Below are 13426 nucleotides of genomic sequence, written 5' to 3' on the forward strand. Positions count from 1 at the left end.
TTAGTTTCAGGGGCAGAATTTAGTGATTTATCAGTTGCATATAACACCCAGTGCTCATTACCTCAAGTGCCCTCCTTAACACCAATCTCCCAATTACCCCATCCTCCCACCTACCTCCCCTCCAGCAACCTTCAGTTTGTTCCCTATAGTTAAGAGTCTCTTAAGGTTTGCCTCCGCCTCTGTCTTTATTTTACTTTTCCTTCCCTTCCCCTATGTTCATCTGTTTTGTTCTTAAATTCCACATATGAGTGAAATCATATATTTATCTTTCTCTGACTGATTTCACTTAGCATAATATACTCTAGTTCCATCCATGCTGTTGCAAAAGGCTGAGTAATATTCTATTGTACATATATATATATACCATATCTTTTTAAAAAATATTTTATTTATTTGTCAGAGAGACAGCACAAGTAAGGGGAGCGGCAGGCAGAGGGAGAAGCAGGCTCCCCGCTGAGGAAGGAGCCCAATGAGGGACTTGGTCCCAGGACCCGGGATCATGACCTGAGCCGAAGGCAGACACTTAACCGACTGAGCCACCCAGGCGTCCCTACACCACATCTTCTCTAACCATTCATCAGTTGATAGACATCTGGGCTCTTTCCATAATTTGGGGTGCGTGTGCCCCTTCAAATCAGCACTTGGGGTGCATGTGCCTCTTCGAATGACCATTTTTGTATTCTTTGGATAAATATCCAGTAGCGCTATTGCTGAGTCACACGGTAGTTCTATTTTTAACTTTTTGAGGAACCTCCATACCGTTTTCCAGAGCGGCTGCACCAGTTTGCATTCCCAGCAACAGTGTAAGAGGGTTTCCCTTTCTCTGCATCCTCACCAACACCTGTTGTTTCCTGAGTTGTTACTTTTAGCCATTCTGACCAGTGGGAGGTGGTATCTCATTGTGGTTTTGATTTCCCTGATGCTGAGTGATGTTGAGCATTTTTTCATGTGTCTGTTAGCCTTTAATAGGTCTTCTTTGGAGAAATGTCTGTTCATGTCTTCTGCCCATTTAACAACTGGATTATTTGGTTTTTGAGTGTTGAGTTTGAGAAGTTCTTTATAGATTTTGAATAGTAGCCCTTTATCTGATGTCATTTGCAAATATCTTCTCCCATTCCGTGGGTTGCCTTTAAGTTTTGTTGGTTGTTTCCTTTGCTCTGCAGAAGCTTTTTATCTTGATGAAGTCCCAGGATAATTCATTTTTGCTTCTGTTTCCTTGCCTCTGGAGACGTGTCAAGTAAGAAGTTGCTGCGTCCGAGGTCAAAGTGGTTGCTGCCTGTGTTCTCCTCTAGGATTTTGAGGCATTACCGTCTCACATTTAGGTCTTTCATCCATTTTGAATTTATTTTTGTGTATGGTGTAAGAAAGCAGTCCCGTTTCATTCTTCTGCCTGTGGCTGTCCAATTTTCCCAACACCATTTGTTGAAGAGTCTGTCTTTTTTCCATTGGATATTGTTTCCTGCTTTGTCGAAGATGAGTTGACCAAAGAGTTGAGGGTCCATTTCTGGGTTCTCTATTCTGTTCCACTGATCCATGTGTCTGTTGTTGTGCCAGTACCATGCTGTCTGGATGATTACAGCTTTGCAGTACAGCGTGAAGTCTGGGATTGTGATGCCTCCCGCTTTGCTCTTCTTTTTCAACATTACTTTAGCTATTCGTGTTCTTTTCTGGCTCCATACAAATTTTAGGACTGTTTGTTCTGAGTCTGTGAAAAATGGTGGCGTTATTTTGATTGCAATCGTATTGAGTGTGTGGACTGCTTTGGGAAGTATAGACATTTTAACAATATTTGTTCTTCCAATCCATGAGTATGGAATGTTTTTCCATTTCTTTGTGTCTTCAATTTCTTTCATAAGTGTTCTATAGTTTCCAGAATAATTTACTTTCAAGTAAAAATTTTCAAATGCTTGTTATAGAACAAAAATAAAAAAACACACACTGTGTAATGATAATTTCAACTATGTGCCAGGCACTATATTAGACACTGCAACTCTATGAGAGAAGTATCATTATTGTTCCCAACTTATTAATAAGGAAATTGAGGTCAGAGAACTTAAGGAACTTGCCAAAACCACACAGAAAAAAGTAGCAGATCTGGCCTCTGAATCTAACTCTGCCCGAATACTGAGCTCAAGTACTTAACTAATATTTAATTCTGTTATGAATCTGTGACATATAAAAATCTAAAGAGCAAGAAAAAAAATCACCCCAAATTCTGCCTTTAAGAAGCAACAATTCTTAATACCGTGGCATATTTTTTCCAGTGTTGTTATTTTTAAAGCTTTTATTATAAAAATAGATCTCATAATCATGTATTATGTGCATGTGTGTGTGAGATATACACACACACTATTATAACCATCACCCAAGTTAAGAAATAAAACATTGCCCATGTGTCCTCTCTAATCACCTTTCCACTCTGGAAATGACCAGTATCCTGACCTACACAATAGAACTACAGAAAAGCAAGGAAATACTTGTCACCTATATTTGTGTTGCTAAACAAGGTAGTTTAGTGTTGCCTACATGTTTTCTTTTGTGATTTGCTTTATCATTTAACTTTATGTTTGTGAAATTCACACACACTGATGGGTATAACTGTTATCCACGTCCATCAGTATATGCCATTCCATCATATGAATATACTACAATTTATTTATTGATTCTCCTACTGATTGACATTTGGGTTGCTTCCTGTTTGGGATACTACAAGAATGCTGCTATAAGGGCGCCTGGGTGGCTCAGTTGGTTAAGCACCTGCCTTCGGCTCAGGTCATGATCCCAGGGTCCTGGGATCAAGCCCTGCATTGGGTTCCCTGATCAGCGGGGAGCCTGCTTGTCCCTCTCCCTCTGCCTGCCATTCCCCCTGCTTGTGCTCTCTTTCTGGCAATTGATAAACTTAAAAAATCTTAAAAAAAAAAAAACAAAAAACAAAACAAAACAACAACAACAAAACAATGCTGCTATAAGCTACTTGTACAGACCTCCTGGATCACACTGCAAAGGTTTCTTTAGGGAATATATCCAGGAGAAGAATACTAGATAATGTATGCTGTTCTCCAAAGTAGCCACACTAATCTCCACGTCCAGCCGTACAAGAGTTCCTGTTGCTCCACAAGCCAAGCAACATCTGGCAGTGCTAGACTGATTACTGTTATTTCTTCAATTCTAATATGCACATTATTTTACATATTAACATCTCTTAAATTGGGATGTATTTCATAATCATTGTTGACCAGACAGTGAACATAAGGAAGTTGTCACTGCCTGGACATGCATCTCAAAACTTGAGAATGAATGTCAGCAGCTTGGTAAACAAGTCTGAGAGACAAAAGAGAAGGCTTCTTTCAAGCAAGGCAGCATCACCAATGTTCTTGATAGCAGAAAAGACAATATTATGTGGAAAATAAAAATATCAATGACTCAGAGTGAGCTGATAGAAGCTGCTTTTAAAACCCCTGAATTCAAAATACCAGTACTGATATATCCACCCAATTTGTACCTGTAATGATTTCTTCTGTAAGGGAAATATATATTTGATTTCATCCTATAAATGACCACCACTTACAAGCTGCAAATGCAGGAAAATCTTTTTTTTTTTTTCCCACTGATGAATAAACAGGATGTAGTAGAGACCAAGTTATGTGAATTGTCCTAAAAAGCATGGTATACCGATTTGGTTGAAAGGCTGTATTTTATTAGAAATTACATTCATAGGCAACCCTCTTGGGTCCCCTCCCTCTTCGGGAGCTTTGTACTCTCAATAAGCTTTGCTTTACTATCACTCAATAAACTTTGCTTTGCTGCCCACTAAGAAAAAGAAAAGAAGGAAAGAAAGAGAGAAAAAAAGAAAAGAAATTACACTCATAACTAAAACATTAAAAATTAAGAACGGCTATATTTTGGAAACACCTGGGTGGCTCAGTCAGTTAAGCACCCAGCTCTTGATTTCAGCTCAGGTCATGATCCAAGCCCCACGTAGGGCTCCCCATTCAGTGGGGAGTCTGCTTCTCCTTTGCCCTTCCCCCTTCTCACACACACACTCTCCCTCTCTCTCTCTCTCTCTCTGGTAAATAAGTAAATCTTTAAAAAAAAAAAAAAAAGAGTGGCTCTGTTTTGATCCAACAGTCCTACTTCTGAGTATATCTCCAAAAGAACTGAAATCAGAATCTCAAAGAGCTATCTGCACCTCGTGATCACTGCCCCATTATTCACGGTAGCCAAGACACGGAAACAATTCAAGCGTTCATCAACAGATACACGAATAAACTAACTGTGGTACAGATATACAACAGAATATTACTATACAAAAGAATATTATTCAGCCTTTAAAAAGAAAGAAATCCTGCCATTTGCAGCAACATGGATGAACCAAGAGGACATTATGCTACGTAAAATAAGCTAGTCACAAAAGGGCAAATACCCCACGATTCCACTATATGAGATACCTAAAAGAGTTAAACTCACAGAAGCAAACAGAACAATGGTTGCCAGGAGAGGGGAAAGCGGGAAATAGGGACCTGTTGCTCTGTAGGTATGAAGTTTCAGTATGTAAGGTGAATAGTTTTAGAGGTCTGCTGATCAACATAGCACCTATTTTTATTTTAATTCTAATATAGTTAACATATAGTTATATTAGTATTAGGTGTACAATACAGTGATTCAACAATTCTATATATTACTCAGTACTCATCACAAAACCATGATGTTAGTTAAAGCCAGCTCTTTGCCTACTCTGCCTAAACCAGTGCAGTAACCATGCTGAATTGGTCTTGCTTATTTTTTTTTTTAAGTTTTTATTTATTTACCTGTCAGACAGACAGAGAGAGAGAGAGAGAGAGAGAGAGCGTGCACATAAGCAGGGAGAGCAGCAGGCAGAGGGAGAAGCAGGCTCCCCAGTGAACAAGGAGCCTCACGTGGGACTCAATCCCAGAACCCTGGGATCATGACCTGAGCCGAGGGCAGACATTTACCCGACTGAGCCACCTGATGAGCGCCCCATCACTTTATTTTTTTTTTTTAAAGATTTTATTTATTTATTTGACAGAGAGACAGCCAGTGAGAGAAGGAACACAAGCAGGGGGAGTGGGAGAGGAAGAAGCAGGCTCCCAGCGGAGGAGCCTGATGTGGGGCTCGATCCCAGAACGCCAGGATCACGCCCTGAGCCGAAGGCAGACGCTTAACGACTGCACTACCCAGGCACCCCCACTTTATTTCTTCTTATATTTAATTTTTTATTTTAATTCCAGTATAATTAACATGTAGTGTTATATTAGTCTCAGGTGTATAATATAGTGATTCAACAGTTCCATAATATTACTCAGTGCTCATCAAGATAAGTGCACTCCTTAATCCCCCTCACCTATTTCACCCATCCCCCACCCACTGCCCCTCTCATAACCATCAGTTTGTTCTCTACAGTTAAGAGTCTGTTTTTTGGTTTGTCTCTTTGCTTTGTTCATTTCTTTCTTATGTTCAACATATGAGTGAAATCGTCATATTTGTTTTTTGCTGACTTATTTTATTTAGCATTATACCCTCTAGATGCATTCATGTTGCAAACAGCAAGATTCCATTCTTTTTTCTGACTAATATTCCTATACATATACACCACTTCTTCTTTATCCATTCATCAATCGATGGACACTTGGGCTGCTTCCACAATTTGGCTATTGTAAATAATGCTATTATAAACATATGGGTGTATGTGTCTTTTTGAATTAGTGTTTTTGTATTCTCTGAGTAAATATCCAGTAGTACAACTGCTGGGATACAGGGTTGTTCTATTTTGAATTTTTTGAGGAACACGCATACTAATTTCCACCATGGCTGCACCAGTTTGCATTCTCACCAACAGTGCACAAGGGGTCCTTTTTCTCTAACATCCTTGTTTTTTGTTTTTTTTTTAAAGATTTTATTTATTTATTTGACAGAGAGAGACAGCCAGCGAGAGAGGGAACACAAGCAGGGGGAGTGGGAGAGGAAGAAGCAGGCGCCCAGTGGAGGAGCCTGATGTGGGGCTTGATCCCAGAACGAACACCGGGATCACGCCCTGAGCTGAAGGCAGACGCTTAACGACTGAGCCACCCAGGAGCCCCTCTACCATCCTTGTTAACACTTGTTGTTTCTTGTGTTTTTGATTTTAGCCATTCTGACAGCTGTGAGGTGATATCTCGTTGTGGTTTTGATTTGCATTTCACTGATGATGACTATCTTTTCATGTGTCTGTTGGCCAGCTCTATGTCGTCTCTGGAGAAATGTCTGTTCATGTCTTCTGCCCATTTTTAATTAGATTATTTGTTTTACAGGTATTGAGTTGTATAAGTTCTTTATATATTTTGGATACTAACCCTTTATCAGATATGTCATTTGAAAATATCTTCTCTCATTCGGTAGGTTGCCTCTAGTTTTGTTTATTATTTCCTTGCTGTGCAGAAGCTTTTTATTTTGATGAAGTCCCAACAGTTTTTTGCTTTTGTTTACCTTACCTCAAGAGACATATCTAGAAAAATGTTGCTATGGCTGGTGTCAGAGACATTACTGCCTGTGCTCTCTTCTAGGTTTTTTATGGTTTCAGGTTTCACATTTAGATCCTTAATTCATTTTGAGTTTATTTTTGTGTATGGTGTAAGAAAGTGGTCTAGTTTCATTCTTTTGCATGTAGCTGTCCAGTTTTCCCAAAACCATTTGTTAAAGAAAAGGTCTTTTTCCCATTGCATATTCCTGCCTCCTTTGTCAAAGATTAATTGACCAAATAATCATGGGTTTATTTCTGGACCCTACTCTGTTCCACTGACCTAAGTGTCTATTTTTAAACATAGCATCTATTATTAACAATAGATTATTGTGTACTTTAAAATATGTTAAGAGAATAGATCTCATGTTAAGTGTACTTATCACAGAAACAAACAAAACCCACAAAACAACATAAGGAAGTTTTTGGAAGTGACAGATATGTTTAGCATCTTGACTATGGTGATGGTATCATGGGTGTATGCATATGTCCAACTTGTCAAAATGTGTACATTAAAATATGTGTGTAGGGGCACCTGGGTGGCTCCGTCGGTTAAGCAACCCGACCTGATCTCAGCTCAGGTCTTGATCTCAGTGGGCGTGGAGTCTACTTAAAAAAGAAAACTATGTGTGCAATTTTTTGTATATCAAGTATACCTCAATAAAGCTTAAAAATATTACTGTCTGTAGAATTGAGAAAAACATCCCCAAAATAAGCTTAAACTGAACAACACACTTTGGCCTGGCACACAGTTGGCACCCAGTAAATTCCTGTGTCTAAATAATGATATTACTGCTGTCAAATTAAAACAGGCAAAAACATTTTCATGTGTGTAAGACTAATCTGTTGAAGACAATTCAACTACAAGGATTTCATGTAAGCAATGGAAGATGTCTAAAATTGAAAACTACATCCATCTCTCAGTTTTAAAAAATACATGTTAAGACCAAGCGAAGTGTGCTTGCTCTCCGGGAAAGGTGTATTTACTTAAAACAAATACACCTAATTCCATGTTAACAGGATCTTAAAATCAGTACTATTTCATTATATTAACAATATTTTCAAAACCAAGAAAGAGTGGTCAGAGCCCAGATGTGGTCTCCCCTTGGCCACCAAGGAAAAGAGCACACATACACGAGCAACCATGGCTCACCTTGTTGCGGCATTCCTTCAGCAGGCCCTCTACAAACTTCCAGTTGGTTTGAGCAATCACTGATGGGGAGAGGTTGGACAGTTTGGGTTGGCGGATGGTACTGCCCATATTCCTGGCTTCCTGGATGTACTTCTACAGCAAACAGAAAAATCAAAGGCTCTTTGGATCTACGCACACAAACCACAGGTAACCAGTACTAATGAGAGCCTGAAGAGGGCACTACTATCACCCCACACTTTCTCACTGTCTCTTATGCTTACATTTGGGGGTGGAAAGCTTAAAATGCAACTCCTACAGCAAAAAGAAAAACTAAGACAATATGATGAGTTTTCTCTGATGTAAGACATTCCACGTGTACTGTAATTACCTTTGCTTGAATAACAGAAGAGGTAAAGAACACATAGCTAACACAAGGCTGCAGCATGTGCAGCTCAGTGTACAAACCCACCCAAATTTCAGAGTACTAATGAGAAACTCATTTTCTCCACCCCGCTGCGAGGAGTTTAACTCTTCAGCCCGTATCAAAAATATCTACCTTTACTATCATGAGTATAGCCTTGTGAAATTAGGGCCTGGAAAATAAGAGTGCACATTAAAAACAACAACCACATTTTCTGTTTCTCTACAATGTGCTGGTGATTCTCCATATGCTATTTGTTTTAACACAGAGCTCACATCAATTCAGTGAACTGCACACTGCCTTCCTCTCAGTATCAAAAGTTTGCAACCAATATTTTTACCCTAGACTTTATTCCAGTCGTACAATTCTGTCCATTCTACCTTCTGGTCCTCAGTCTGCCCCTCCTACCAACCCCCAACGTTGGGCTTCAATTCCTTCACCTGGACTACTGCTATCTGCCTCCTAGTTTGTTACCTACCTCCTGAACCTCTTTACTCCAAAGTATTCTGTCCACTGCCTCCATTACACAACAACTACCAAGCGTTTGATCCCCCATTTCCTCTACTCGAATGCTCTTCTTTGTCTCTCACAATCCCTTCATCCTCTAAAACTTGAAGAGATGACGGCTCCCTCAGTCTTGTTTGAATACTACCCAGGCAGAATCAAGCTCTGATAATCAGAGCTCACACACTGGCCTGCCTCCCATATGGCCCTTTCAAAAGACTATTCTAAAGTTATTTGAGTATCTTTGTTCCCTTAAAAAACTGGTATTCCCTGAGGACAAGCCTACCTCCTGTCATCTTTATATTTCGAAGTGCTTACTACAGTGATTTGACCAAGAAAACATGCTCAATAAACACTGCTGAAAAACGTAATAAGGAGGTGAGGTGGAAGACCCAGGGGAGACTTCTAAAATAACACCAAACCCCAAATCCCTTATGCCACCTTCACAAAAAGTCTAAGCACTTTCATATTCTGTAAATCAGCAGTCAAAAATTCATAACCATACCTTGCAATTCTAATTTATTCCTTTAAAAAACAGCAAAGACAAAATGGTTATTTGTTTTCCCATTCACTGAGGTGTCAGACACATATGAAAACAATATGCTTTAACAGGTTTTAAATGTATAAAATGTGGGGCGCCCGTGTGGCACAGCGGTTAAGTGACTGCCTTCGGCTCAGGGCGTGATCTCGGCGTTATGGGATCGAGCCCCACATCAGGCTCCTCTGCTATGAGCCTGCTTCTTCCTCTCCCACTCCCCCTGCTTGTGTTCCCTCTCTCGCTGGCTGTCTCTATCTCTGTCGAATAAATAAATAAAATCTTTAAAAAAAAAAAAAAATAAATGTATAAAATGTAAATTGCAGGGTCTTTTCTCAAAAAGAAGTTCCTGAAATGGGAATCTGAAGATGAAGCTCCATTTTTACAACTTCTCTGCAACTAAGTAAGGCAGAGTCTCCATCCTGAGGTTAAAGGACTAGAAACTTCACTGGAAACAACTTACAGTAGAGCTAAGAAACTCAGCTGGTAAACTCAGGAGGTCAATTCAGGGTTCCCTAATTCCCAGGCACCTCATGATAACATTTCTCTTTTTTGTTCCTCTAACAAAAAAAAAGTCAATATTATCTGTTTTAAATTAAGATACATACAAAATAGAAGAAAAGCCTCCCACTCCCCAGTTTCAGAGATTCAAAGTATTAACCCAGGTCCAGCTTTTCTTCCTTCTCACTCTAACACAATTAACTTCTTTACTACCATACTACACACACAAAAAGTCCCACAAATTTTAAAAGTACTCTCTTAAATTTCAGACTCTTATCTTCGGAGATTCCTATCACACTCCCCAGAGAGTATCAAACATGACTGAGTACTGAAAGGACAGTGAAAGGCTTTTGTCTTAAGCACGGACATCATTCCTAATGGGACTCCAAACAGGGCGTGGCTCAGGGAGAGGATCCACACCGTTAATAGCCAGCTGTCCCTTGCAGAACATCGTACATTCTGGATTTGTCATAACCAGGCCCAGTATCAGGTAGCAGGAACTAATCCTAATGTTAACCCTTCTTTATAGGGAGCGGTCATTGCTAGGATATCTGAATTAGACCAGGGGCCAAGGAAATGGGAAAGAGAAGGAGAGTGTAAAATACTCATAGTGTCACTGTTTGTCACTCTTCAGGAGGCTTACCTCTCTCTGGTCATTATCTAAACGCAGGTGTTCTGTGTGCTGCTTCTGCCGATCTTTCCGCCTCCACTGGGCAGGGGCATTCCTTTTTGTCCACCTGACAGAATCCAAGCAGGCAAATTACGAACATCTCAGTGAGAAAGAAAGGTCAAGTTACTGACAGGAAAGAACCTGAACGTCTAGAGAACAACACTGGGCATGGGAAAACCACCAAAAAGCCACCAGAGATAGCTCAGAGACCTGGAGGAAAAGGAGCTTAGACCCCAGTGACTGGGAAGGAACAACTCCCCAAGGAACACAGACATACCTCTCTTAAAACATGTACAAAAACTTCACAGGCAGACCCAAAACTATACTCATTCAACTCTGTCTAGGCTTTGATACACTCATCTCCAAAAGTAACGAAAAAAGAGCAACCCTGCTAAAGTAATTACTTTCAGTTCAGACTGCAATTATTTCAACTACCACTCACTGAAGACACAATGCTAGCTAGGTGTGGGATGGGATTTAGTTGAGGGATGGTTGCAACCTATCTGCAGCCTGGCTTTCTGCAGCTTCTGGGCATGTGGGGCTATCCCATTTGCAGAGGAGAGACGGGAAATAATTATACTTTGTCACCTGTATTCTTGTTCAAACAAGTGAACAACCTGACAGTCTGGGTCTTTTCCATATTTGCTTTACAAAATTCCAGGGGTCTTCTATCAGCTCAGGAACAGATACTGGATAACCCTTACCACCTGTGGTTAGGGAGCTAGATCAGGAAATCCTTGGGGTTGACTCACTTGTTGCTGGCTGGCCCAGTGGAAAGTACATCAGACTGCAACTTAGGGAAAAAGCCCGGCTCATACTTCCCTTGTCCAATCTTCATGTCAAGTAAATGGGGGTGAATCGCAGTATGGTCAATTTTTGCCAGACGCAGTTCAATTGCTTTTTCTGGATGAGAACAACAAAAATAAGCCAAATACTCTTTTAAAATATACCATATTTTAGGCCATAAAATAAGCCTCAATACATTTAAGATCATTTGAATCATATAAAATATGTCCTCTGACCACAATAATCAATAACAACATCTTAATACTAAATAACACACTTCCATATAAAACTCATAAGTCAAAAAGAAATCAAAAGAGAAATAATGTATTCTGAAACTGAATAAAGATGAAAACACAAAATATCAGCATATGTCATTAAAATATTACTCGAAAGGAGATTTACAGCACTAAAGGCCTATTTTAGAAAAGAAAGGTCTCAAACTAATGACCTCAGCTTCCACCTTAAGAAGCCAGAAAAAGACAAGGAAATTAAATCCAGAGCAAATACAAGAAAGGAAATAATAAAGGCCAGAGCAAAATCAATGAAATAGCAAACAGAGAAAATTAAAAATCCAAATACTGTTTCTTTCAGAAGATCAGTCAAACTAATAAAAAAATGTCTGGTCAGGATAAAAAGGAAAAGACACAAATTAACAGTATCGGGAATGAGGTAACACTGCTACAGATTCTATGGATATTAATAAAAGGAATATTCAAATAATTTAATGTGAACAAATTTAACAACAGGTTAGATGGAGAAATTCCGTGAAAAACACAAGCTGTGAAAGCTCATTCAAGAAGAAATGGATATGAATAGCCCTATATCTATTTTAAAAATTGAATCTGTAGTTTATTTTTTATTTTATTTTTGTAGTAGGCTCCACACCCAATGTGGGGCTCGAACTCATAACCTTGAGATTAAGAGTCACTTGGTCTACTGACTGAGCCAGCCAGGGAGGGACGCCTGAATCTATAATATAAAACCTTCCCACAAAAAACTCCAGGCCAGATGGCTTCGCTGATGAATTCTGCCAAACATCCAAAGAAGAAATAGTATCAATTACACCAGCTCTTTCAGGAAACTGAAGAGGAAAGAATACTTAACAATTTATTCTTTGAAGCCAGCATTATCGCGATACCAAATCAGACCAAAATACTACCAAAAAAACCTATGAACCAATATCCCTCATGAACATAGATGCAAAAATTCTAAACAAAATTTTAGTAAATCTAATCCAATAATACACAAAAACGATAATATATCATGACCAAATACAGTTTATTTCAGGAACGCAAGTTGATTTACACATTCAAAAATCAATGAATGTCACTCACCAAATTAAAAAACTAAATCTAATAACCATATAATTACCTCAACAGATACAGAAAAAGCATCTGACAAAACACAACATCCACTTCTGATAAAAACTCGTAGCCAACTAATAACAGAAACAAATACCCACCTAATAAAAGATATCCACTGAGGGCACCTGGGTGGCTCAGCTGGTTGAGCATCCAACTCTTGACTTTGGTTCAGGTCATGATCTCAGGGTAGCAAGACTGAGCCCCATGTCGAGATTGAGACCCATGTCAGGCTCCGTGCTCAGTGGGGAGTCTGCTCAAGACTGTCTCTCTCCTTCTCCCTCTGCCCCTCCCCCTCCCACATGCTTGCTTACTCTTTCTCTCTCCAAATAAGTACATAAATCTTAAAAAAAAAAAAAAAGATATCCATTGAAAAACCTACAGCTAACATCGTACTTAATGGTGAATGCTTTCCCCTAAAATCAGGAATAAGACAACAATGTCCACTATCACCACATCTATTTGACACTGTAGAAAGGTTCTAGCCAGTGCAATATGGCTAGATAAAAAAATAAAAGGCTTCTGAATTGAAAAGGAAAAAATAAAACTATCATTATTTGCAGGTAATATGATTATCTATACAGAAAATCTGCTAGAACATAGAAAAAACTACTAGAAATAAGTATAGTATGGTTGCAGGGCACATATCAATATACAGAACTCGTATTTCTATATATTAGCAATGAACAATCAGAAATTAAAATTTTAAAATACCATTTATAATAACACCAAAAAATATGAAATACCTAAAAGATTAATCTGGCAAAAGATATGCAAAACTTGCACAGTGAAAACTACATAACCCTGCTGAGAGAAACTAAGGAAGACCTTAATGAGTGGAAAGAGAGGTCATGTTCCACGGATCAGAAAACTCAATAACATTAAGGTGTCAAATCTCCCTAAATTGATCTACAGATTCAAGGCAATTTCAATCAAAATCTCACAGGGTTATTTGTGAAAATTGGTAAGCTGATCCTATATACATATATATATATATATATA

At 39.0% G+C, this 13426-nt stretch overlaps 1 protein-coding gene across 5 annotated transcripts in view; it reads right to left on the reverse strand.

Annotated features, from left to right (window-relative positions):
* Window positions 1–13426, reverse strand: part of DENND5A (DENN domain containing 5A) — a 101190-nt gene that overhangs the window by 22123 nt on the left and 65641 nt on the right. For all 5 annotated transcript variants that reach the window (XM_040630769.1, XM_040630767.1, XM_040630765.1 and 2 more), the window contains exons 9-11: window positions 11030–11180; window positions 10251–10344; window positions 7668–7799 (exon numbers count right to left, since the gene is read on the reverse strand). In XM_040630769.1, the coding sequence (XP_040486703.1) occupies window positions 7668–7799; window positions 10251–10344; window positions 11030–11180 (377 nt within the window). The remainder of the gene's footprint in view (window positions 1–7667; window positions 7800–10250; window positions 10345–11029; window positions 11181–13426) is intronic.

This window comes from Ursus maritimus, unplaced genomic scaffold (assembly GCF_017311325.1).
Source record: "Ursus maritimus isolate PB19 unplaced genomic scaffold, ASM1731132v1 scaffold_16, whole genome shotgun sequence".
Taxonomy (NCBI): domain Eukaryota; kingdom Metazoa; phylum Chordata; class Mammalia; order Carnivora; family Ursidae; genus Ursus; species Ursus maritimus.